At 52.7% G+C, this 24,426-nt stretch overlaps 3 protein-coding genes across 12 annotated transcripts in view; 2 read left to right on the plus strand and 1 right to left on the minus strand.

Moving 5' to 3' along the window:
- ninl (ninein-like) overlaps positions 1-10,965 on the plus strand; it is an 18,198-nt gene extending 7,233 nt beyond the window's left edge. For 2 of the 3 annotated variants that reach the window (XM_027275490.1, XM_027275492.1), the window contains 23 exons: positions 24-182; positions 259-395; positions 493-633; positions 744-918; positions 1,005-1,115; positions 1,832-1,918; positions 2,183-2,339; positions 2,791-2,859; positions 2,990-3,099; positions 3,854-3,934; positions 4,056-4,186; positions 4,265-4,402; positions 4,909-6,246; positions 6,909-7,013; positions 7,096-7,165; positions 8,655-8,822; positions 8,904-9,020; positions 9,094-9,207; positions 9,277-9,423; positions 9,516-9,665; positions 9,748-10,071; positions 10,158-10,271; positions 10,348-10,965. In XM_027275490.1, coding sequence (XP_027131291.1) covers positions 24-182; positions 259-395; positions 493-633; positions 744-918; positions 1,005-1,115; positions 1,832-1,918; positions 2,183-2,339; positions 2,791-2,859; positions 2,990-3,099; positions 3,854-3,934; positions 4,056-4,186; positions 4,265-4,402; positions 4,909-6,246; positions 6,909-7,013; positions 7,096-7,165; positions 8,655-8,822; positions 8,904-9,020; positions 9,094-9,207; positions 9,277-9,423; positions 9,516-9,665; positions 9,748-10,071; positions 10,158-10,271; positions 10,348-10,539 — 4,335 coding nt within the window. In that variant the 3' untranslated portion in view covers positions 10,540-10,965. The remainder of the gene's footprint in view (positions 1-23; positions 183-258; positions 396-492; positions 634-743; positions 919-1,004; positions 1,116-1,831; positions 1,919-2,182; positions 2,340-2,790; positions 2,860-2,989; positions 3,100-3,853; positions 3,935-4,055; positions 4,187-4,264; positions 4,403-4,908; positions 6,247-6,908; positions 7,014-7,095; positions 7,166-8,654; positions 8,823-8,903; positions 9,021-9,093; positions 9,208-9,276; positions 9,424-9,515; positions 9,666-9,747; positions 10,072-10,157; positions 10,272-10,347) is intronic. The other variant, XM_027275491.1, reaches the window with a different exon arrangement.
- Positions 10,966-13,759: 2,794 nt separating this feature from the next.
- On the minus strand, positions 13,760-15,200 carry gins1 (GINS complex subunit 1 (Psf1 homolog)). Its single transcript, XM_010753011.3, has 7 exons — positions 15,065-15,200; positions 14,853-14,917; positions 14,667-14,765; positions 14,413-14,503; positions 14,175-14,291; positions 14,016-14,090; positions 13,760-13,932 (listed from the first exon to the last, which is right to left on the minus strand). Exons 1-7 carry the CDS (start codon positions 15,137-15,139, stop codon positions 13,864-13,866), a joined length of 591 nt encoding a protein of 196 aa, XP_010751313.1. The 5' UTR covers positions 15,140-15,200; the 3' UTR covers positions 13,760-13,863.
- A 91-nt stretch (positions 15,201-15,291) lies between these two features.
- On the plus strand, positions 15,292-24,153 carry abhd12 (abhydrolase domain containing 12, lysophospholipase). 8 transcript variants are annotated; one of them, XM_027275486.1, is made up of 15 exons: positions 15,292-15,433; positions 15,583-15,787; positions 16,477-16,642; positions 19,865-19,986; positions 20,076-20,181; positions 20,379-20,498; positions 20,597-20,627; positions 21,037-21,082; positions 21,172-21,304; positions 21,382-21,419; positions 22,672-22,751; positions 22,863-22,945; positions 23,038-23,116; positions 23,287-23,414; positions 23,536-24,153. In XM_027275486.1, the coding sequence occupies exons 3-15, from the start codon at positions 16,479-16,481 to the stop codon at positions 23,576-23,578; spliced, it is 1,173 nt and encodes a 390-aa protein (XP_027131287.1). In that variant the 5' UTR covers positions 15,292-15,433; positions 15,583-15,787; positions 16,477-16,478; the 3' UTR covers positions 23,579-24,153. The 8 variants fall into 8 exon arrangements, with proteins under 8 accessions (XP_027131287.1, XP_027131286.1, XP_027131288.1 ...); XM_027275485.1 differs by having other exon boundaries at positions 15,298-15,433; positions 15,572-15,787; XM_027275487.1 differs by lacking the exon at positions 15,583-15,787 and having other exon boundaries at positions 15,323-15,433.
- The last annotated feature ends 273 nt before the right edge of the window (positions 24,154-24,426 follow it).

Here is a 24,426-nt window from a genome sequence, read left to right on the forward strand (position 1 = left end):
CTCTGGTCTTGTGGTCCATGCAGTCTCCGGCGGCGTTGTCCACCTCGCCCTCCCTGCTGACGGCCACGGTGGGTCAGAGAGTCCTCAGCCGGCTGGACGACGGGTCAGGATGTACGAGCCCCGAGCGGGTCATCGCCCTCTGGACCGAGGAGGGCATCAGGAACAGCCGGGACATCCTGCAGGTCAGTACGGACCAGGAACCGGGACCAGGACCAGGATTTCAGTCAGTGTTGATGGTCTAACATGTCGTCCCTGCAGGCTCTGGACTTCCCTCTGGAGGAGCGTCTCAGCCTGGCCGACCTCACTCTGGCTCTGGACAACGAGCTGCTGGTCAGCGGCAGCGGCATCCAGCAGGCGGCGCTCATCTCCTACAAGAACGAGATCCAACACCTGCTGTAGGTCCTGCACCTCCACCTGACCCAGACACAGGTCAAAGGTCACGTCCAACCTGTGTGTGTGTGTGTGTGTGTGTGTGTGTGTGTGTGTGTGCAGGGTGCTGGCCGAGCAGGCCTGCAGGGAGCGGGACAAGGTGAAGGTGGACCTGGACCTGGCCGATCAGAGGAACCTGCAGCTGGTCCGGGAAGTGGACGACCGGCAAACCAGCTTGGAGACCTTGAACCAGAGCAGGCTGAGGTCAGACCGGTTCATACTGAGCGGCAGCTCTCTCACCTGCGATTGGAGCACAGAGAGAAAGGGGCGGGGCTTAAGACTGTGACGTTGACCAGCCGCTCTGTGATTGGCAGGGACCTGGAGCAGGACTTCCGTGATAGGCTGACAGCTCTGCGCGGTCAGTCGGAGCAGGAGAGCGAGGCGCTGCTGCAGCAGGCGGAGAGAGAGCGCGGCGAGCTGCATGGCGAGCTACACCTGCTGAGGGCGCAGGAGGCGGAGCTACAGGAGGAGCTCTGCAGCGCTACACAGGTGTGTCCCCATCACTCACCTGTCCCACCTGTCACAGCAGGTTTACCAACATGAGTGTGTGTGTGTGTGTGTGTGTGTGTGTTCAGGAGAACCGTCGTCTGGAGGACGAGCTCAGTGCGCTGAAGCTGAAGCTGAACGACGCCGAAGGTTCTGTGACCCGACTGCAGAGAGACCTGGACCAGCTGCTGCACGACAAGGTCTGTGAACGCAACACAACATGTGAACGCAACACGACAAGGTCTGTGAATGCAACACGACAAGGTCTGTGAATGCAACACGACAAGGTCTGTGAACGCAACACGACAAGGTCTGTGAACGCAACACGACATGTGAACGCAACACGACAAGGTCCATGAACGCACCACGACACGTGAACGCAACACGACAAGGTCCATGAACGCACCACGACATGTGAACGCACCACGACACGTGAACGCAACACGACAAGGTCCATGAATGCAACACGACACGTGAACGCAACACGACAAGCGACCACAGACACGAACATGACACGTGTGCGAACATGGCACATTAACGCTACTTTCTGTTTTTGAGCCTCTTTTAGCTCGTAGTTTTGATGTTCAGCTCGTTTTGCACACTTCCTGTCAGCTGACACTCGAGCAGCTGAAGCTGACCAAACATCAGCTGACAGTGAACACGGTCACATGATGTCGTGATGATGAAGCTGTTGATCGCTCACAGTAACATTAGTCCTTACAAAGATGGAGGAACAGGTGATCAGGTGGTGTCAGGTGGTGTCAGGTGACTGGTCGTCTTGTATCTGATGAATCATTGATGAGTTTCCTCTCTGTGACTTCAGCTCGCTCTTCGTCTTTTCTTCTTCTTCTCTGACTGAGGAACACGTCTTCTGATCGTTTGATTGACAGCCACGTTAAACATGTTTGATTGACAGTTCGGCAGTTTGGACCCGGCCGCCGCCGGTCTGAGTCACGAGGAGCGACTCGCCACGATCGCCAAAGAGTACGAGCTGCAGTGTCGGGTAAGGCGCACCTGAACGCATCGTGTGTTAGCCTGCAGCTAAATGTCTGTTTGTGCGTGTGCACCTGAAAGCATCGTGGGCTTCAACAGAGTCCAGGTGACAACACACCTGTTCATACATTACACAGTGCTGTGGTGTGTTCAGGTGTCTGTTCATCTATAAACTCTGTGTGTGTGTGTGTGTGTGTGTGTGTGTGTGTGCAGGTAGCTTCATGTACTGTGTGTTCACCCTCAAAGTGTGTGTTGTGTGTTGTGTTGCGTTCAGGAGCTGCGGGACAGAAACGATGAGCTGAGCTCAGAGTTAGAGCTGCTGAAGAGTCAGAGGAGCGACAGGAAGTCCGGACACTCTGCAGGAAATGACATCATCAACGACGATGCTCTGAACTGGAATGAACGAACGGACAGCGCCGAGTCAGACTGTGGTAACACAACAACACACAACACACACAACAACACACATCTCATCAGTGTGTTCGTGTTCCGTTAACCTTCTCACAGTCGGCACACGCAGACGTCTGATTGGCTGTAGGGTCATGTGACGACAGGAAGGAGTCGTGATGACACAAAAAGTTTAATTTCTAATTTAAATAAAAATAATCAACGATAAAACGTCTGTTTGTTAATGAAGTTCAATTATTAAATGTTTGTTTAAAGTCTGCTGAAACTCTGAACAGGAAGTCAGTATCTGCTGAACAGGTTAGATCTGTTCAGGTAGGCAGGTGGACACGCCCACTACACACACACACACACACACACACACACACACAAACAGTCATCATGTCGCACAGTAAGTGTTTCTCCTTGTCTCCTCATTTGATGTCGTTATCACAGAAAGTTTGATTACAGTGTGTGTGTGTGTGTGTTTTTATTCAGAAGAGTCGGACATGAAGCGCAGCTCGTCTCCTCGAGTAAAGAAGAAACTTCAGCCGGCTGATAAATCTGGTGAGTTAATACACACTCTCTCACACACACTCACACACACACACACACACACACACACACACACACACACACACACACACACACACAAGCGTGTGTGTGATAACCCTTCACCTCCTTTGCTCCTCCTCAGCTCTGTATTCATTGGACGCCGTCAGTATTCAGACTGAACTTGCTCTGCAGCAGCTGGAACAGAAACACAAAGACGAGCTGCAGCAGCTCAACGTCCAGCTGGAGACACAGGTAACACTGCACACAGGTAACACTGCACGCACAGGTAACACTGCACACAGGTAACACTGCACACAGGTAACACTGCACGCACAGGTAACACTGCACACAGGTAACACTGTGCCCACAGGTAACACTGCACACACAGGTAACGCTGCACACACAGGTAACACTGCGCGCACAGGTAGCACTGCGCCCACAGGTAGCACTGCGCCCACAGGTAACACTGCACGCACAGGTAACACTGCACACACAGGTAACACTGCACGCACAGGTAACACTGCACACAAAGGTAACACTGCACACACAGGTAACACTGCACACAGGTAACACTGTGCCCACAGGTAGCACTGTGCCCACAGGTAACACTGCACGCACAGGTAACACTGCACACACAGGTAACACTGCACGCACAGGTAACACTGCACACAGGTAACACTGCACACAGGTAACACTGCACGCACAGGTAACACTGCGCGCACAGGTAACACTGCACGCACAGGTAACACTGCACGCACAGGTAACACTGTGCCCACAGGTAGCACTGCACACAGGTAACACTGCACGCAGGTAACACTGCACGCACAGGTAACACTGCACACAGGTAACACTGTGCCCACAGGTAGCACTGCACGCACAGGTAGCACTGCACACAGGTGTTTAACCTCTGACTTCATGTTGATGCTTCACATCTAACCTCTCCCCCACCCTCCTCCTCCTCTTTTTCTTTTTCCTCCTCCTCCTCCTCCTCCTCCTCCTCCTCCAGGTGAATTACTATGAGCGCAGTCTGGATCTGATGAAGCAGAGTATGGAGGTTGAGCGTAAAGACATCTCTCAGGCCTTCAAGGTGAAAACAGTGACACACTTTTTACCTGTCCAACAAGCTTCAGGTGTTTCCTGTAACCTGACTGAGGTCTGCTGACGTGCAGGTATGCTAGTTTAAAGATGTGAGTGTGTGTGTGTGTCAGCTGGAGATCAGCGAGCTGGAGGAGCAGAAAGCTCAGGTGGAGCAGGAGGTGAAGCAGCTGAAGGAGACGCTCAAACTGCAGACTCAGGTCCAACATGGAGGAGGAGGGTGGAGCCACGAGCAGGAGCGCAGGTGAGGCAGACTAGCACCGACTAGTTTCAACATTCAGACACAGCCAATCTCGGATCAGAACTTTTTTTTTTTTCCCAGGATGCAGCGGGAGCGGGCCGAGCTGGAGCAGAACTTTGCCAGAGAGATCGGTAACCTGGTCCAGAGACTGAGCGCGGAGAAGGACCAGCTGGAGGCGGAGCTAAAGCTCAAGATGGACCAAGAAGTGATGCTGGTCAGGTGGGTGGCGACATCACAAACATAATGACGAGTCTGGACCTTCATCAGCTGATGAGCTTAGAACAGAGCGGTTCTGATCCAAACATCCATCTTCACATTAATATTCATGATGAGCTTGTTCAGGATAATTAGTGTAGATATTAATAAGACAGGTGTGTTTGTTACCTGAGGATGGGCAGACTGGACATGAGCATCAGGAACTTCATGTGGTTCTGATCCAATCTGAGTCCAACTGTGACTGTCAGAAAGTGTTCACATATTAGAGGGAGGAAGCGGGTGAGAGGGAGGAAGCGGGTGAGAGAGAGGAAGCGGGTGAGAGAGCAGCTGTTAAATCTAAACTCGTGGTTGAGTTTGTTGCCGTGCGACTGTTTGAATGTTAGTTTGGATCAGAACCAACAACCTGATGATGTCACATGACGACGCCGTGACGATGTCGGGTGAGTTCTGATGTCAGAGTCTAAACAGGAAGTCCAAACTGAGGCGTGTGTGTTGGTACGTGTCATCAGGGAGGGGGCGGAGCAGCAGCTCGCCGTGGCTCAGCGCCGCCTCCTCCAGCAGCTCCACTGCGAGCGCCAGAGGCTGCAGGAGCAGAGAGTATTCTGGGAGAACAGGCTCGCCCAATCAGAGCAGGAGCACAAGGAGGAGGTCCATCAGCTGAAGGAGCAGATCGGCCAATCGGAGGCCAGCTTACAGGAGCTGATGGAGAGCCGCGCTCGGTTGGAGGACGACCTGGAAGCGTCTGGCGGGCGCTGCTCGGAGCTGGAGGCCCGGCTGGAGGAGGCCTGCGCCCAGCTGGAGGAGAGCATCGCCTTCCTGGAGTCTCACGACGTTCTGAACAAACGCCTCGCCTCGGAGAAGAGCTCCGCTGAGGAGGAGCTGCAGCGGGTCAGAACCAGAGAGGAGCAGCTCCTGCTTCAGGTGACCCAGCTGAAGGAGGAGCTGGGGAGCCTCCAGGCCTCCTCGGACAGCATCCTGCAGGACCGGGAGGTGGTGGCCGATAACTGCACCCGCCTCTCCGACGCCTTCGTCCATCAGCAGGAGCAGCTCCGAGCCCGGGAGCAGAGTGCCGCCGCCCTCCGGGCCGAGCTGGAGGGTCTGCAGGAGGCGGCGAGGAGCAAAGCCGAGGGCGTCTGCAGGCTGACAGCTGAACTGGACTCCCTGAAGACCGACCGAGACCGGCTGATCCAGGACCTGAAGGAGCAGGCCATGGCGGTGGACACGCTGCAGCTGGAGCTGGATGGCGTCTCTGAGGAGTTGGACAGGAAGAGGAGCGCCGAGGAGGCTCTGAAGGAGGAGCAGGCCAGGAGCTCGCAGCTCCAGGTCCGTCTGGACGAGGAGAAGGAGGAGGTGTGCCGTCTGAGCCAGGAGAACAGAACCTACACCCGGCTGGCTGACCAGCTCTCCACCCAGATCGTAGAGATGGAGGAGGAGATCTCCACGCTCAGAGATCACCTCCGAGCGCTCAGCTCTCAGCTCAACGGCACCGCCGACCTGGTTCTGGACCTCCGCAGGCAGCTCAACGCCAAAACCAGCACAGTGGATCAGCTCCGGGCCGAGGTCGCCACCGCCACCACCCGGGTACGGCAAGCCGAGACGTTCTCCAACAAACTTCACGGTAACGTTCAGCAGCTCAACAACCGGCTGGAAGTGACGGACCGCGAGCTGGACCGGGCCCGACAGGAAGTCCTCCAGCTGCAGCGGGCCCTGCTGGACTCCCAGAACCAGCAGAGGACGGCGGAGGAGGACTTTGAGCAGGAGAAGACGGGCATGACGCAGAAGCTGATGGAGCTGGAGAAGCTGGTTCTGGCTCTGGAGGAGGTGATGGACCCGGCCAGTCCACACAGGTTTGTGGAGCATGAGACCGACCCGAGATCCTAACAGCCGGTTCCGAATGTCCACTAACCTCCATCGATCCACTAACTGCACAGAACCACCCACAATGCACTGCTGCAGACTCTTAACACCTCATCGCTAACACGTCTGTCCTCGTGTCCTCTGTCTGTCCACACGTCCTCTGTCTGTCCTCGTGTCCTCTGTCTGTCCTCACGTCCTCTGTCTGTCCTCGTGTCCTCTGTCTGTCCTCACGTCCTCTGTCTGTCCACACTTCCTCTGTCTGTCCACACGTCCTCTGTCTGTCCACACGTCCTCTGTCTGTCTCAGATTTTAGACTTCAGGTTTTAGATTCAAGGTAGTTTTTCCAGGTTCTTCAGGAGGTCCTGGAATTAAATTCACAAAATCCAAACGTTGAAACGTGACGACATCGATCATCTAACAATGAATGACCTTACACAGGAAGTGACATCATCACGCCACATGTTAACGAGCTTTCTTCTAATCACTGCTGCGAGGTAAACGAGCTGAGTACAGCATGAAGTACACAGAGTACAGCATGAAGTACACTGAGTACAGCATGAAGTACACTGAGTACAGCAGGAAGTACACTGAGTACAGCATGAAGGGGTACTTCAGTTCAGTCTGTTTGAGGTTCTGGTTCTGACCCGTTCAGGACTCAGCTGGAGGAGGTCCGGTCGGAGAACGGAGCTCTTCAGGAGCGCCTGAGTGTCCTGCAGCAGGAGGTCCAGAACCTGGAGGACAACGTCTCCAAGAAGAGGTGAGGAGACAGGAGACAGAGAGTGGACGTGTTGTTCTGTCAAAGTTCTGAAAGGTTTGAATTCATGTTCTGGTTCTGTCAGGAGGAAGCTGGAGGAGGTGGAGAGGGAGCGAGAGAGGAGCAGAGGAGAAGAGGAGCGGCTTCACAAGGAGGTGAGAGGTCCGACTGAAGACTGAGGACGCAGCACGTCCGTCCAACGTTCAGGACGAGTTTAAATCACACTATGATCACATGATGTCCAAACAGAGAGTCTGTGCGCTGACGACGTCTCACTCTGTCTCAGACCATGAAAACTCAACGTGTCCATCAGTGTCTCCACCTGAGTGAGTGTGTCTCTCCACCTCTGAGTGAGTGTGTCTCCACCTCTGAGTGAGTGTCTCCACCTCTGAGTGAGTGTGTCTCTCCACCTCTGAGTGAATGTGTCTCTCCACCTCTGAGTGAGTGTGTCTCTCCACCTCTGAGTGAGTGTGTCTCTCCACCTCTGAGTGAATGTGTCTCCACCTCTGAGTGAGTGTGTCTCCACCTCTGAGTGAATGTCTCTCCACCTCTGAGTGAGTGTGTGTCTCCACCTCTGAGTGAGTGTGTGTCTCCACCTCTGAGTGAGTGTGTCTCCACCTCTGAGTGAGTGTCTCTCCACCTCTGAGTGAGTGTGTCTCTCCACCTCTGAGTAAATGTCTCTCCACCTCTGAATGAATGTCTCTCCACCTCTGAGTGAGTGTGTCTCCACCTCTGAGTGAGTGTCTCTCCACCTCTGAGTGAATGTCTCTCCACCTCTGAATGAGTGTGTCTCTCCACCTCTGAGTGAGTGTGTCTCCACCTCTGAATGAGTGTCTCTCCACCTCTGAATGAATGTGTCTCCACCTCTGAGTGAGTGTGTCTCTCCGCCTCTGAGTGAATGTGTCTCCACCTCTGAATGAGTGTCTCTCCACCTCTGAATGAGTGTGTGTCTCCGCCTCTGAGTGAGTGTGTCTCTCCGCCTCTGAGTGAATGTGTCTCCACCTCTGAGTGAGTGTGTGTCTCCACCTCTGAGTGAGTGTGTCTCCACCTCTGAATGAGTGTGTCTCTCCACCTCTGAGTGAGTGTGTCTCTCCACCTCTGAGTGAGTGTGTCTCTCCACCTCTGAGTGAGTGTGTCTCTCCACCTCTGAGTGAATGTGTCTCTCCACCTCTGAGTGAGTGTGTCTCTCCACCTCTGAATGAGTGTGTCTCTCCACCTCTGAGTGAGTGTGTCTCTCCACCTCTGAGTGAGTGTGTCTCTCCACCTCTGAGTGAGTGTGTCTCTCCACCTCTGAGTGAATGTGTCTCCACCTCTGAGTGATGTCAGAGGTCACTGAAGCTTCATCTGCTTCAAAGTGAGAAAACTAAAAACCGTCTCGTCGACGTTAAAATGACGTGACAGGTGTTTAGTTATGACACTCGTCGAGTCGTCTGCAAAATTAATGCTCCTCCTCCTCTTCCTCTTCCCTTCCTCCTGCTCCTCCTCCTTCTGCTCTTCCTCCTCCTGCTCCTCCTCCTCTTCCTCCTGCTCTTCCTCCTCCTGCTCCTCCTTCTCCTCTTCCTCATCCTCCTCTTGCTCTTCCCTTCCTCCTCCTCTTCCCTTCCTCCTCCTCCTCCTCCTCCTCCTCCTCCTCCTCCTCCTCAGAACTCCAGGTACCGTGAGGAGGTTCTTGATCTGAGCAGCAGGAACCTTCAGCTCAGCAACGACAACGCCGAGCTGAGCGCCCGTCTCCGTGGAGACCAGGAGTCGGTCCGGATGCTGCGAGAGCGCCTGGAGACGGTCTCCAAGGAGCAGGAGGAGGAGGGAGCTTCGGTGAGCAAAGAGAAGGAGGTGACACGTTTTCCTGTAGCGGGTCAGATTCTGTTCTGGTCATCGTGGTTGTCGTGGTTTCAGGTGCGGCGGCTGCAGGACGCGGCGATGCAGCACGAGAGGGAGAAGCTGCAGCAGCAGGCGGCGTGGACGCAGGAGAAGCAGCTGATGGAGCGAGAGCTCAGCTCATACAAGGAGAAGGTACGCCGCACGCCGCACGCCACCTTTGATTTGAATCCAGCTGCACGGTTCTGATCCGGTTTGTTTCCGTCAGCTGGGGCGCCTGTCGGAGCTGGAGGCGGAGCTCAGCACCGTGACGCTGAAGCTTCAGTGGTTGGAGGACGACAAGAGCAAACTGCTGCGGGACGCTGACGACCGGAACAACAAGGTGAGGCGACGAGACGGCAGCGAAGAAGGCGAGAGCGCGTCCTCACTGTGAACTGTCTGTCTCCGTCAGGTGGAGAAGCTGCAGCAGGTGCTGCTCGCCGCCGAGGCCCAGGCCGAGCTGCTCCGCTCGCAGCTCCACGCCGTCAATCAGGACAAACGCAGCCACGCCCAGGAAGTGAGCGACACGCACAGGAAGCTGCACGACGCTCAGAACAAGGTGAGTCACGGCGCCCAGGTGAGTCACGGCGTCCAGGTGAGTCACGGCGTCCAGGTGAGTCACGGCGTGTCACTTCCTGTCTGTGTCGTCAGGTGGAGGCGTTGGAGTCCAGCATCAGGAAGCTGACGAGGGAGAAGGAGGAGCTCCATCAGGCTCTGGAGGAGCAGGAGGAGCAGACCTCCATCAGTCTGCAGGAGGAGACCCACAAACTGAGAGTCCAGAACCAGGAGCTCCTACATAAGGTACCAGACCCGGCCCGGTGAGCGCCTGAGGTCAGAACACGAGCACAGACACTGAGTGACGGAGCTGCTGCTGCTGTTTCAGCTGACGGAGCTGCAGGTCCAGAACGTGGAGGTCCAGAAGCTGACCCAGGAGCAGCAGAACCTGCAGACCAAGCTGCACGAGCTGGAGACGGAGCGGGCTCAGGCTCAGAACCAGGCGGTGCGGGCTGACACGGCGCTCGGCCTGGCCCAGGCGCAGCACCTGAGGAGGCTGCAGGAGCTGCAGGAGCGCGCGGGCGACGGCTGCAGGGAGCAGCTGGAGCAGCTGCAGGCCCGGCTGCAGGAGGAGCTCAGGAGGAGTCAGCAGCTGGAGGAGGCGCTGAGGCTGCAGGCCCAGCAGAGCAGCTCCCAGGTCAGCACGAAGCAGGTGAGCTCAGGTCAGAGGTCAGAGGTCACGCTGCTGCGACCCCTTCAGGGTCGGCTCGTACATGTCAGCGTCTGTGTTGTGTTCAGGATCAGTACGAGAAGGCGCTGTCGGGCCTGCAGCAGAAGACGCAGGAGCTGGAGACCAAACTGAAGGGAGCCCGGCTGGTTCTGCAGGAGAAGGTCCAGCAGCTCAAAGAGCAGGTGAGTCTGACAGCTTCTGATTGGACGCCTCATCCGCCCGGCTCTGTCCGTCTCACCGCTGTCCTCTGGTTTGCAGCTGGCGAAGAACGCGGCGTCGAGCGCGCTGCTGAAGGATCTGTACGTGGAGAACGGCGAGCTGATGAAGGCGCTGCAGGTCACCGAGCAGCGGCAGAAGAACGCTGAGAAGAAGAACTTCCTGCTGGAGGCCAAAGTCAGCGCGCTGCACCGCCTGCTGAGGGAAGTCGTCCCCGCTGCGCTCGCCACGTAGCAACATGCTGCCTCCCTATTGGCTCACCTGTGTTCATGAATGATTCACTCTGATCAGCCAATCAGAGCAGACGTAGTTTATTTGAACCTATCAGAGTTTGTTTGATCTGTGTCAGACCTTTATTTTGAAAGAACCAGCAGAGACTGACAGGTAAAGGTGTGTCAGTGTGTGGGCGGGGCCTGTTTTACATGAGTCATCACCTGTACAACCATCCTGAAGCTCACACACACACACACAGCCATGAGGGTATTATTATGTTTTATATATTTTTTTATGTCAAAGCCAGACTTTTATTTTGAAGGTCAAGTTTGTCTGTTGTCTTTGTCGTGCTCATCCAATCAGCAGTCGGCTTCCTGTTCAGGTACAACCAAGCAGACAGACTGTCTGAATGTAAACATGACATCACATTAAATTATGTTTTTATCACCACGGCCTGTCATTGAAAGACCAGTCTCAGAAACTACAGTAGTAGCAACTTAAAAGTTCCCGTTCAAGCTGAACGCCAGCTGAATGGCAGCCGTCTTCCAGCTGAGTTCCAGCTGGCTCCCTGCCAAGTCCCGTGAACGGAGAGACCCCCCCTCCTTCTCCTGGGCGTGTCTATTTTTTACTGTAACTCCACCCACTCATGTGATTACAGGGTATGACCAGGAGATGGCGCTTCTCTCACAACTTATTTACAGTTGTTCTACCTGGAGATGACGTAGCTTACACACCTCGTTAGCATTCTCGTTGCTCAACCTTTTGTTTGCGCTTACAGTAATGGGCTTTTTGGTCTCTCAGTGTCACAGATCACAGAGCGGAAAATGCAGCTGGTTTGACTACTGCATACTGTACAGTAGCCGTATGATTTGAGCGTGTTCATGAATTGAAATTAAATTTAAGGTGTTTATATCTAACATGTCAGCATTCACCAAATCAACAACATCTAGGCTGTTCTGTCTTTACTAGCGGTGGGCCGTTATCGGCGTTAACGTGCTGCGTTAACGTGAGACTCTTATCGGGCGATAAAAAAATATCACCATTAATCTATTTGCAAAGCTGTTCCAGCCTCTCAGGTCGCTTTTTTACTTTTTTACTTTTTTCTCTTTTGTTCGTTTTTGTTTTCTTCACTGTAACTCCGTGGAGTCCTGATCTCTATAGCAGTTTAGAGAGTTTTGTGCTTTTGTCATGTTTTTCTCGTGGTTTTTCTTGGTGATGTTTTTTAAATGCCGCTTCCACCTGGACAGCTGCCTTTGTTTACTCAGAGAAACAGCTGATCGCGCTAATGCCGGCCGGCATTGGCGCAATCAGCTGTTTGATTGGCGCGACTAATCTATGGCCACCACTAGTCTTTGCATAATTACAGGAGCGTCTCTTCTCTTGTGTTCGCGCCTCTCTCTCGTTTATCTGCATGTAAACAACAAACTAACCCTTAAAAAAGTTACAAAAAACGGTTCGGACGTCTCAGGGCTGCCAGGCCTGTGTGTCAGACCTGCAGATACAAGCGATGGTTTATTTTTAATTAACAGTTTATTTGGAGGGGAGGGCTCGTTGTTGTTGTGCGACATAGAGCTGCAGAGACGAGCGTTTTGGAAGCCCTTTGTTATGCAGGTATTTACTGTAGTGCACGCTTTAGGCCAGGTAAACCATACAAACCTCATTAGCATCTCATTGTTTGCACTTGATGGGCTTTTTGGTCTCCCAGTGTCACAGATCACAGAGCGGAGAATGCAGCTGGTTTGAGTACTGCATACTATACAGTAGCCTTGTGATTTGAGTGTGTTCATGAACATGAATGACTCCTTTTCATTTTCGTCCATTCCATAGGCTAAATGGCGTAAATGGAAAGAATATTGTAGTGACCCGGAACAATGAAACTACGAAGCAACTGGTTTTGCTGGACTTTATTCCTAATCTGGAACACAGGCTCCTGTGGCCGTAGCCAACGGCAAAAAAACAATAAAACCAGGCAAGCACAGCAGCATATAACATTAACACATTAGCTACTTCGTGCCCCTCATCGCCATGGCAACTGCCATGACTGACAGGCTTCACAGCCTCTAACAACGCCACCCCCCCAGGCGTCACCCCATACACTGCAGCCTAACTTACTGAACACAACTCAACAGCCACAGTGTATACACAGCCCGTTACAATATGTATGAAATAAGTGAAGTATGTTTGGTCTTAATAAAGTTTGCAGTATATATGTTATGTTTTTATTCTACATGGACACCACTGTTTATTTTCCACTATGCCTCCCTCCATTATAATAATACACGGCACAGCTTTTTAAAGTCCAGAGAGAAGTCTGTTGCAAAAGTCCACGGTGACTCTCCTTTGCCAAAACGTCTGTATGTCCTCGACGAGCTCCTGTTTTGTGCCTGGCTTAGCCTCCTTGCGAATAAAGTCTTTCATGGAATGCCTAAATATATGTTTGATGGTTTCGTAAGCTTATACTGCAAACTTTATTAAAACCAAAAATACTTGACTTATTTCATACTTGATTCACCCGTAATTCTTTCGATTTGCGCTTTACGCCATTTAGCCTATGGTCACTGTTTAAATCAACAACATCTAGGCTATGTTACGGACGTTACGAGCGGAGTTTTCTTTAATAACGCGTTTATGTTGGCATGTTCTTGTTGCTGCCTCACTGTTATCTTATCACAACTTTTTTTTTTTCCATCAACTGATCAGCTGATCAGCTCACCCCGGCGTATCTGTTCAGATGTGTCTTTAGACAGTCGACGGTGAGAGCGGAACATCACTGCTCCTCCCCGTGGACAAATGAGGCATTGCAGCTGGTTTTCAAACAGACTGCTTAGGGGCGTTTCCAGTCGGGGCCTCACTGACTACGTCACGGGGGATTACATTTCGGTCACGCACCAGCCAAGGACCTGTGACGGACCTGTGACGGACCAGCCACGGTCCCGTCACGGAAACACGGGAACTTATAAGTTGCTACATCTGTACGTCCAGGTTTTAGACAGTCTGCAGGGACGTCACGGAGACTACGTCCAGGTTTTAGACAGTCTGCGGGGACGTCTCAGAGACTGCGTCTAGGTTTTAGACAGTCTGCGGGGACGTCTCAGAGACTGCGTCCAGGTTTTAGACAGTCTGCGGGGACGTCACGGAGACTACGTCCAGGTTTTAGACTGGTTTCAGACAGTTTTCAGGAGTCTTGGAGACTGGTTTCAGTCTCAGAGACTGGTTTCAGACAGTTTTCAGGAGTCTTGGAGACTGGTTTCAGACAGTTTTTATTGTTTAACGTACAGACTTTAAAACAAACGTTCAGCAGACTGATCTGTGATTGGACGGATCCGTCCTTCTCGCTGTCAGACGTCATGACATCACGTGCTCCAGGACACCCTGACGAATCAGCTGCTCACATTTCCAGCGCGGCAGGAAGTGCTGTGGACAGACGACAGGCGTTAGCGGCTGCTCCGTGTGCGAGCTGCAGACAGGATATCAGGATGACGACTTCCTGTTCTCACCTGGCTGTTCTTCTTCAGCAGGATCACCGTCCCGTCGTCGATCTCAAACTCTCCGTGGTCCTTTAAACACCTCACCTAGAGGGCAGGGTCATGTGATCAGTTTGACACCTTTCTACGTGCAGCTGTGATTGGAGCAGGTGTGAGGGGGCGTGGCCTCACCTGGATGTACAGACTCTTGGGAGGCTTCATGTCCTGAGTGATGTCCAGACCTTCACCTGCTCCCAGAGAGCGCATCAGAGACGACAGAGACTTCTTATACTGACTGAACCACTGCACCTGAACGCACCACGCACACACATACACACACACACACATATACACACACACACACACACATACACATAAGAACAGAGCCGTCATCACCAGTGACATCATCACGTGTCATGATGTCACTCACCTCCTCTGCACACATGTGGAAGCGGACGTTGGCGGGAAGAACGCTGCCGTACTCCCAACGCAGAGCTCTGATCCTCAGCAGGCGGTCGTACCTGCAGACAGACAGACAGGTCACAGACAGACAGACAGACAGACAGACAGGTGGTCACACACAGACAGGTCACAGACAGACAGACAGACAGGTGGTCACAGACAGGTCACAGACAGACAGGTGGTCACAGACCGACAGGTGGTTACAGACAGACAGGTGCTCACAGGTAGGCGGTGACGCAGCGTTGGTTCCTCAGCAGGCAGCAGTGACGTAGTTTGATGGAGGGGATGACGTCAGCCCGACCGGAGGCCTTCGCCTCGTTCCTGAAACACATCAGAGTGACGTCAGTAACGTCAGAGTGACGTCAGAGTGACGTCTCTTAAAGGTTCTGTACAGGTCGTCACACTCACACGTCGCTCTGGTTCTGGTCGTACAGAGCCTCCATCTCCTGCAGAACCTGCCGCAGCCCGTCCTCCTGGAACCACGTGACGTCAGCACGTCATGACGGACAAACAGTTCTAATTAACAAACTATTTAATTTATTCAAATTATTTAATTTATTCAAACTATTTAAATTATTTAATTTATTCAAACTGTGGGGGCGGGGCCGGCACAGACTCACGTTAAAGGCGGGAAGCTGTCCGTCACTCATCCGGTGAAGCTCCCGGACCAGATCCACGGCTTTCTCACAGAACATGCCGGAACCGAGCCGAGCCTGGAGAGAACCGAGCCGAGCGGAGCCGAGCCTGGAGAGAACCGAGCGGAACCGAGCCGAGCCTGGAGAGAACCGAGCGGAACCGAGCCGAGCCTGGAGAGAACCGAGCGGAACCGAGCCGAGCCTGGAGAACTTTGTGTCTGAACTCGCTGCGTCAGTTTCGCGGGCCAAGCTCAGCTGTGATCACGTGACTCGATGACGCGTCGGCGCCGCTCCGGCAGCCGCGTTGGGACAAAAATCATCACGGAGCGTTTAAAAAACGCGCTGACCGGACAGGTGAGCACGTGACGTCACCTATTTAGACACCTTTGACCGGAAACAAGGGAAGTCTGTCGATGTTACGTCACCGTTTGTTTGTTTGTTTGTTTGTTTGTTTGTTTGTTTGTTTGTTTACCTCCGCGAGCTGACATCCAGCTGTTCTACAGCGCATGCTCCGACAGACAGGGAGCTTCAAGCGGTGCCAGCGGACCGACAGAGGACCGACAGAGGCCGACTCGAGCCGCTCACAGGCCGGAAACAGCGCAGCAAAGTCGGATCTAAAAGTTTATCGAGCTAACAGCAGCTTAGCTTAGCGGCTAAATACAGCTCGTGCTGCATTCACGTCGCTCGGACAGACGCAGCTCTGACATGGTAAATCTGTTTAAATCTGTTTGAATCTGTTTAAATCTGTTTGAATCTGTTTAAATCAGTTTAAATGTGAAGTGTGAGACTTTATTAAAGGACAGACCGAGTCAAAGTCAAAGTTTAAATCTGAGTTCTGTTAGAGCACACCGACGTGGTGTGTTCAGGAGCTGCTCCGCCTTCTTCCGAACTTCTTACTTGGACTTTAATGAATGTTAATGATCAGGTGTGTTCATGTCTGTTATTTACAATCATGTTAAGTTAATCTTCTTTCTCTTTGGTTCGTTCTTTAACCTCAAACGTCGCCTGATCTGTAACTTTTACCCCTGCCCGTGTGCACCTGAACGCACCACGTAGTCTTGTGTTTTTTCCGCTTTCCATAAACCGGTTTTTGTTTTGGTGCTCGTTGCTCCGACGCTCCCCAGAGGCCCTGGATGCAGCACAGTGATACCACGTGACGGCGTTTCTGTGCTCTGATTGGCTGCGGCCCCTCGGCGCTGATCCGCGGCTCTCTGCGGAGCTCAGTGCAGGCAGAGAGCTCGAGGCGCAGCGGGGACTCACGCCGTCCTCACCGGCTCCAGCGCTCCATCACCCGGCCAGCTCACGGCCTCCTCCCCCGCTGACAGGCCCCGCAGCGACGGCTCGTCGTCCAGCCGGCGTTAATCCGTCTAATCTGAGTTTATCTGGACGTTTTTCAGTGATGAGAAAGCGGAATAACTCGCCGACTGCGGAGCATGACAGCGGCACTCTGCTGGACAGCGACCCGGACCTGAAGCAGCGTCCCGGCAGGGGAGCGGCAGGGCCCGCAGCGGGCGGCCGGCAGGGCCCGGGAGAAGAGGAGAGCATGGGGAAACCGTTCAGGAGGTAAGAGCCGGACAGGTGTGTCTGAGGGGACTTTAAGTATTTAATTCCTGTTGTCTTCTTAGCTTCCTCCGTCAGCGTCCTCTTCACTCTCTTCTCCTCTGCCATCATGTCCGTAGAAGCTGCTGAGCCTGGTTACCTCCTCTTCTTCTTCCTGGTAGTCCATAACGCCTGTTGGTACAAACACTCAGTTCGTCAGCTTGGCGGTGAGCTCAGAGCGACGGGTACCCGTCGCTTTGAGCTCACCGCCAAGATGACGAACTGAGCTAACAGCAGCTACAGTTTACTTCACTGTCCATCATAAACTCTGTAAATCAGAGAGTTGGACCTCGCTCTGGCTCTGGTTCTGGTCTGACCGGTTTCAGTCACGCTGACCTGGTCGGACCTGATGAAACTCGTCCGTCCAGGTCTGATGACTAAAGGGAACCGGTCCCACTCGTCGTCATGACGACGTGTACAGTTGTACAGATATCTGTGCCGCCTTCACGGTCTGAACTTCCTGTCTGACCTCTGACGATGCGTTCAGGGACTTCACCTTTGACCCTCTTCTCTTGCCGTACGTCACCTTGGGTTAATCCTGATTAGGCCCTGAACGCACCACGGTCTAAAGACTGATCAGGAGGTCTCTAACAGGAAGTGACACGCTGACTGAAGTGAAATCTGTTGGTTTGCCACAGACTCCAGACAGGAAGTGACCTCGCTGCTGCTTCAGGTCACGAGTTTGACGTCTGAGTCGGCGTCTGCGAGTTTAACGACTCAGCGTTTTGAATCAGTTTTCTGATGTAAACTGTCGTCGTGTCGCTGAGCCGTCTCCGCGTGTGTGTTGAGTTTCAGGTGTGTATCTACCTGTGTCTCAGGTGTACTCAGGTGGTGTCAGCTCTCCTGCTGTAACCGGATCTGTTTGCCTCGTTCCGTTATCTGGACTGAACGCTGAGTCATTGTCTGAGTCCAGAACAGATGACTCAGCAGAGCTCGCCTCCTCTTCACAAGCCCCGCCCCTCTTAGCCTGCATGGTGCTAACGTTAGCTTGTGACTATATGTCACTTTTATTTTTAAACAACTTGAGCTAACACGGGGCTAACACGGGGCTAACACGGGGCTAACACGGGGCTAACACGGGGCTAACACACGGGGCTAACACACGGGGCTAACACACGGAGCTAACACACGGAGCTAACGCACGGAGCTAACGCACGGCTAACGCGGAGCTAACGCACGGCTAACGCGGAGCTAACGCGGAGCTAACGCACGGCTAACGCGGAGCTAACGCACGGCTAACGCGGAGCTAACGCACGGCTAACGCGGAGCTAACACACGTCTAACACACGGCTAACACGGAGCTAACGCACGGCTAACGCGGAGGAAGTTGAGCTACAGGAAATGCAGCGAGCGGTTCAGTGTGTCTGAGTCCGGCTGGTTCTGACAGTCCAGACGAGGCGGCGCTGAAAGGTGTGAACATCACTGAACTTTTATTAGAGCAGACAAACATGAGTCAGTGTTTCATTCAACCAGAATAACGCTGAGTCATGTTTAGGTTTATTTCAGAAAGAAACTGTGACTCAGCGTTTTTACAGAAACATTCACTCACATCTTTTCTTCGGACTGACACTCTGCACCTCCACCACCACCTCCACCACCTCCTCCTCCTGCTCCTCCTCCTCCTGCACCTCCTCCTCCTGCACCTCCACCACCTCCTCCTCCTGCACCTCCACCACCACCTCCTCCTCCTCCTCCTCTCTGCGGTGTGTTCACCTCTGTTTGACCTTGAGGTTGCAGCATGCAGCGTGACATCAGCTAATAATACCGCGGGCTCACCGCCAGCTGCTGCTGAACGCACCACTGACCAGAGACAGGCAGGCAGACAGACAGACGGACAGACGGACAGGCGGACAGGCAGGCAGACGGACAGACGGACAGACTGACGGACAGGTGGACAGACAGGCGGACAGGCAGGCAGACAGGCAGGCAGACGGACGGACAGGTGGACAGACAGACAGACAGGCAGGCAGACAGACAGGTGGGTGGACAGGCAGGCAGGCAGACAGACAGACAGACAGGCAGACAGGCAGACGATCTGAAGGTCAGGCTGCACAAAGTTTATGAAGCGTTGATGTAACGTTGGTGAAACTCTGCGCTTGTTGTTGCACCATCAGCACTTTAATGGACATTAATGGAACAGGAAGTGAGACAGGCGGACAGACAGGCGGACAGACAGGCGGACAGGCAGACAGACAGACAGACAGACACCTGATAGAATAGTTATTAATTATTAAGAGTATTACTCTCTCAGCTTGTTACTCTGACCCAGACTTCAGTTCGTATAGAGCAGCTTTAAACTTGAATCCAGATCACAGTATACTAATGTTATTTATGTTAAACTGGTCAGCATGATACAAAGTAAACATGTGAAGTATACGTGATATACACAGTACAACAGTATAAATACTTGTTCAGTAATGCTGCAGCGCCTCCTGGAGGGGAGGAGGGTAAACAGCATGTGGCCTGGATGAGGTGGTGCCTCCACTTGGTGGACGGTGGTGATGGAGACCAGACTGTGATGTGGTGAGGATGCTCTCACGGTGCAACGGTAGAAGTTCACCAGGATCTGAGGAGACAGCTGGGCCTTCTTTAGTCTGCTCAAGAAGAAGAGCTGCTGGTGTTAAGAGACCAAGAAAGATCCTCGGAGGTGGACCTCCAGGAACTTGAAGCTGGAGCTTGAAGCTCCGCTTCACCGTCGTGGAGGAGACGCCTCAGCACAGAGCCCTGTGGGACAGCAGTGTTCAGGAGGAGGGTGGAGGAGGTGTGGGTGTCTGGTGGTCAGGTTGGAGAGGGTGGAGTGGAGCGCTGTGGAGATGGTGTCTGCAGTACTCTGTTCTGGCTGTAGGTGGACTGTGAGGGTCCAGGGTGGGTGGAGGCTGTTTTGAGGTGAACCTCCGTCAGGTCTCTGCACTGAATTATTCAAGTCCACAGAGCTGCTGGATCGAGTGTCGGCCCGGCCCGGAGGCTCAGCTTTCAGACGATAGCATCTTCACCCTCTGACCTGAGCGGACTCAGGTGGACCCATCTGATGTGGATCAGGGTGTCTCTGTGGTCTGATGTGGGTCAGGGTCTCCGTGTGGTCTGATGTGGTTCATGGTCTCTCTGTGGTCTGATGTGGTCTGACGTGGATCATGGTCTCTCTGTGGTCTGATGTGGTCTGACGGGGATCTTGTGTGCCCCCTTCAGGTTGAGTCTGGTGGGGAAGCTGAAGCGGGTCCTGGTCTGGCTCCTGGTGGTCTACGTGTCGATCCCCATCGTGGTCAAACTCTGCCCGTCCATCCAGGCCAAACTCGTCTTCCTCAACTTTGGTGAGTGTGTGAGTGTCCTGGTTTCACACGGTGTCCATAAGTCTCTATGCTGACAGTCATGTGACCTGCCCCCCCCCACACACACACAGTGAGGATGCCGTACTTCATCGACCTGAAGCGACCCCTGGACCAGGGATTGAACCACACACACAACTTCTACCTGGAGCCAGAGACCGGACTGAAGATTGGAGTCTGGTAACACACACACACACACACACACACACACAGTCTCTCTCACACACGCACGCACACACACACACACACACACACACACACACACACTGTCTCTCTCACACACACACAGTCTCTCTCACACACACGCACACACACGCACGCACGCACACACACACAGTCCTCATGTACTGCGCTCTCTCCTGATTGGTCGGTTTCAGGCACACGGTTCCCGCTCACATGTGGAGAGACGCTCAGGGGAAACAAGGCGACTGGTACGACTCCACGTTCAGCTCCGCCCACCACCTCATCCTCTATCTCCATGGAAACGCAGGGACCAGGTGACTGTCTCTCACACACACACACACACACACACACACACACACACACACTCTCTCATGTGCTTCCTGTTTGACCTTTGACCTGTTTGTGTCTGCAGAGGAGGAGACCACAGAGTCCAGCTGTACAAGGTAACACTGTGTCCTAACCACCTTTCCTAACCACCTTTCCTAACCTCCTTTCCTAACCTCCTTTCCTAACCACCTTTCCTAACCACCTTTCCTAACCACTTCTCCTAACCACCTCTCCTAACCACCTCTCCTTGACCTTGATGGAAACGTTCATAAGGAAACATGAAGGAGAGGTGATAAGGACACTGATGGTTTAATGACTGAACGCTCGACCCATTTTAAGGAACCTCGTTTCCTAGAGGATGCTCCATGTGTCCTCTAAAGGAGATGACAAAGGAAGCATTACAGCTCGTTTCCTTTCCTCGGGGTTGGTGGTGACTGTCAGGGAAGTTAACGTTGAGTGGTTAGCATGTGGCTAGGCTAAAGATGTTGCTAACGAGGTCAGCTGACCTCTGCCTGTCTCCTTCAGGTCCTCAGTTCGTTAGGATACCATGTGGTTACGTTTGATTACAGAGGTGAGAAACACTTCATTTACATATTTAATGAGCAGAGCCTGACACTGTCAGCTGACTGTGTGTGTGTGTGTGTGTGTGTGTGTGTTCAGGTTGGGGGGATTCAGACGGCTCTCCATCAGAGGGCGGGATGACATCAGACTCTCTCTTCATCTATGATTGGCTGAAACGACGGCTGGACAAGAAAACGCCGCTTTACATCTGGGGACACTCGCTGGGGACGGGGTAACACACACACACACATATATACACACACACACACACACTGTGATGTTTTAATGAAATGTGTTTTTGTTTCTCAGAGTTGCTACAAACCTGGTCAGACGGCTGAGTGACAGAGGTTAGACACACACACACACACACACACACACACAGAGAGAAGTTAGCGTGCACTCACTCGCCCAAACAGAGTGAAACATCCCAAATGTGATAAATAAATCAGACGTGTCATATTTCAACACGTCACTCAGGTGACACCGGGTCTGGGTTCCAGTGTCGGGTTCCAGTGTCTGGGTTCCAGTGTCTGGGTTCCAGTGTCGGGTTTCCAGTGTCGGGTTTCCAGTGTCGGGTTTCCAGTGTCTGGGTTCCAGTGTCTGGGTTCCAGTGTCTGGGGTTCCAGTGTCTGGGTTCCAGTGTCTGGGGTTCCAGTGTCTGGGGTTCCAGTGTCTGGGTTCCAGTGTCGGGTTTCCAGTGTCGGGGTTCCAGTGTCGGGGTTCCAATGTCTGGGTTCCAGCGTCGGATAGGGCTGCCACAAACGATTATTTTGATAGTCAACTAATCACCGATTATTTTTTCGATTAGTCGACTAAACGGATCATACGTAAATTGCCTGCCCTGGAGAGGGTCGGGTAAGCGAGCGCTGTAAAGCTCGCGGACGGAGCCGTGAGCCACCTTCGCCCCCGAGTCTTTCCATGCCGACCCAGAGCCGCCGCGGAGGAAATGTGCCCGGCGGAGGCCAGCCAGCGCCGAGGACCCCTGACCCGAGTTGAATGGAAAAATCGCGGTGATTGGTTAAAATTACAACACCGCCCTGAATTCACGGGGATTCACTGAAGTTGCGTTGAAGTTGCAAATCGCAGCATTGTGAATTCCTGGAGGGTCTGTGTTATGGTATCATTTACGGTACAGTCAGGCCTGACGCCGATTACCACTACTGCGTGGTGGAAGCTGCAGCCGCAGTTTCGAGAGAAAAGCAAAGTAAAAAAAAAAAATGCGTTGACTAAATTAGTTGTCGATGATTTTGTTCGTCGACATAATCGTGACTAATCAACTAATCGTGGCAGACCCAGTGTCGGGTTCCAGTGTCGGGTTCCAGTGTCGGGTTCCAGTGCCGGGTTCCAGTGCCGGGTTCCAGTGCCGGGCTCCATTAGAGGCCACAGCGTAGTCAGTGATTGGCTGGAGAAAGTCACGTGATTCTGCTCATTCTTTGACACGTGGGGCGTCATTTTAAAAGGAAGTGACCATATATGGCTCCTCGCCCGATGAAGGGTTAAGAACTGATGATACAGCATCTTCATTTTAGTAATCTATTACTTTGAAAAGTAATTTCCTGTTGATGACAGTGACATCAGTGTTTCTTCTTCTGTTGACAGGAAGTCCTCCAGACGCTCTGATCCTCGAGTCTCCGTTCACCAACATCAGAGAAGAAGCCAAGAGTCACCCCTTCTCCATGGTAACACACACACAGAGTACACACACACAGAGTACACACACACACACACAGAGTACACACACACATCAGGTGTAGGTGTGTGTCTGTACTCTGTGTGTGTGTGTGTTCCAGGTGTACAGGTACCTGCCCGGCTTCGATTGGTTCTTCCTGGACGCCATCACAGCCAACAACATTCGATTCGCCAGCGACGAGAAGTACGTGACCTCTGACCTCTGACTTCCTGTTTACATTTGTGTGACCTCTTCATGTGACCTTTGACCTTTGACATAACTGTGTTTGTGTTCAGCGTGAATCACATTTCCTGTCCCGTGTTGATCCTCCACGCCGAAGACGACGGAGTCGTTCCGTTCCACCTCGGCAAGAAGGTGAGCGGCTCCTGCACGCAACACCTGCACGCAACACCTGCACGCAACACCTGCACACGCAACACCTGCACGCAACACCTGCACGCAACACCTGCACGCAACACGGACAACAAACTGTTTTTACAAAGACTAACTACTTCTTCTTCTTCTTCTTCTTCTTCCTCCTGCAGCTGTACACCATGGCGTCCCAGTCAAAGAGCCTGAGCGGTCATAAGGTTCAGTTCGTCCCGTTCTCGTCTTCTCTGGCTTACAAACATAAATTCATCTACAGGAGCCCGGAGCTGCCAAACATCCTCAGGTACAGGCTAAACTCCTCCCACACCTGTCAGCTGTGCTCAGGTGTTCAGACAGCTCATCAGTTATTAATGTTCATTAATGTTACGTGAACGTTACACTGACGTTTCTGTGTTTATCTTCAGTGATTTTCTCAGCACGACTCCACAGACGAACGACTCGGCCTGAAAACTCGGACGTCGTCGCATGAACTCGAACTCATCGTTTCTTTTTATTTACACATTCCTCCCACATCGACGCTGGCTTCACTGGGTTACCACGGTGATCGTCACCATGGATTCGGCCAGATCGCGGTATTCTTGTTTTGGTACTCTGGAATGAAGATGAAGAAGCAAACAGACGTGAATGAAGTGAAATATCAGTTTTTATCTGTCGACTCTGCGACCTGTCGACTCTCTCTGCGACTTGTCGACTCTCTGCGACTTGTCGACTCTCTGCGACCTGTCGACTCTCTGCGACTCTGCGACCTGTCGACTCTTTGCGACCTGTCGACTCTTTGCGACCTGTCGACTCTTTGCGATCTGTCGACTCTCTCTGCGATCTGTCGACTCTCTGCGATCTGTCGACTCTCTGTGCGACCTGTCGACTCTCTCTGCGACCTGTCGACTCTCTCTGCGACGTGCGTGGTTTTAATAAGTTTGTTTCTGTTGGTTTGATTTTCTTTGGGTCCATCTGATCATGTCCGGTTTGTTTTTAACGCCTGTATGACTTGAATAATAATTAAATAATTCCTGTTTTATGTAGCCGTGCTTTGGTTTGTTTTTTGGTCTCTCATTGCATTTTCACAGGAAACAGGAAACATAGCGACAGGAAGTGAGCGAGTACATGGATTTTAGAACACTGTCGACGAACAAACGTTACGAGAGCATCAAAAGTTCATTTTGTTGGTGACGTAAACGAGATGAACCAAGAATGCCTAAAGCAACGTTTGTCATGAACCTGGAAAAGGACAAAGTGTGTGGATCAGTCATGGTTTGTCTTTGTGAACTCATCTTTATCAAGTCATGGCAATCATA

The sequence above is a fragment of the Larimichthys crocea genome, unplaced genomic scaffold, assembly GCF_000972845.2.
Source record: "Larimichthys crocea isolate SSNF unplaced genomic scaffold, L_crocea_2.0 scaffold143, whole genome shotgun sequence".
In the NCBI taxonomy this organism is placed as follows: Eukaryota; Metazoa; Chordata; class Actinopteri; family Sciaenidae; genus Larimichthys; species Larimichthys crocea.

Bases quoted from the DNA above. Each gene is read 5' to 3' on its own strand.
- gins1 (XM_010753011.3), bottom strand. From the start codon at position 15,139: ATGTTCTGTGAGAAAGCCGTGGATCTGGTCCGGGAGCTTCACCGGATG. The intron at 14,918-15,064 runs GTGAGTCTGTGC...ACGTGGTTCCAG, and splicing joins GACAGCTTCCCGCCTTTAAC to GAGGACGGGCTGCGGCAGGT. The intron at 14,292-14,412 runs GTGAGTGACATC...TGGTGCGTTCAG, and splicing joins TCCACATGTGTGCAGAGGAG to GTGCAGTGGTTCAGTCAGTA.
- abhd12 (XM_027275486.1), top strand. From the start codon at position 16,479: ATGAGAAAGCGGAATAACTCGCCGACTGCGGAGCATGACAGCGGCACT. The intron at 20,182-20,378 runs GTAACACACACA...GGTCGGTTTCAG, and splicing joins GGACTGAAGATTGGAGTCTG to GCACACGGTTCCCGCTCACA. The intron at 20,628-21,036 runs GTAACACTGTGT...TGTCTCCTTCAG, and splicing joins ACAGAGTCCAGCTGTACAAG to GTCCTCAGTTCGTTAGGATA.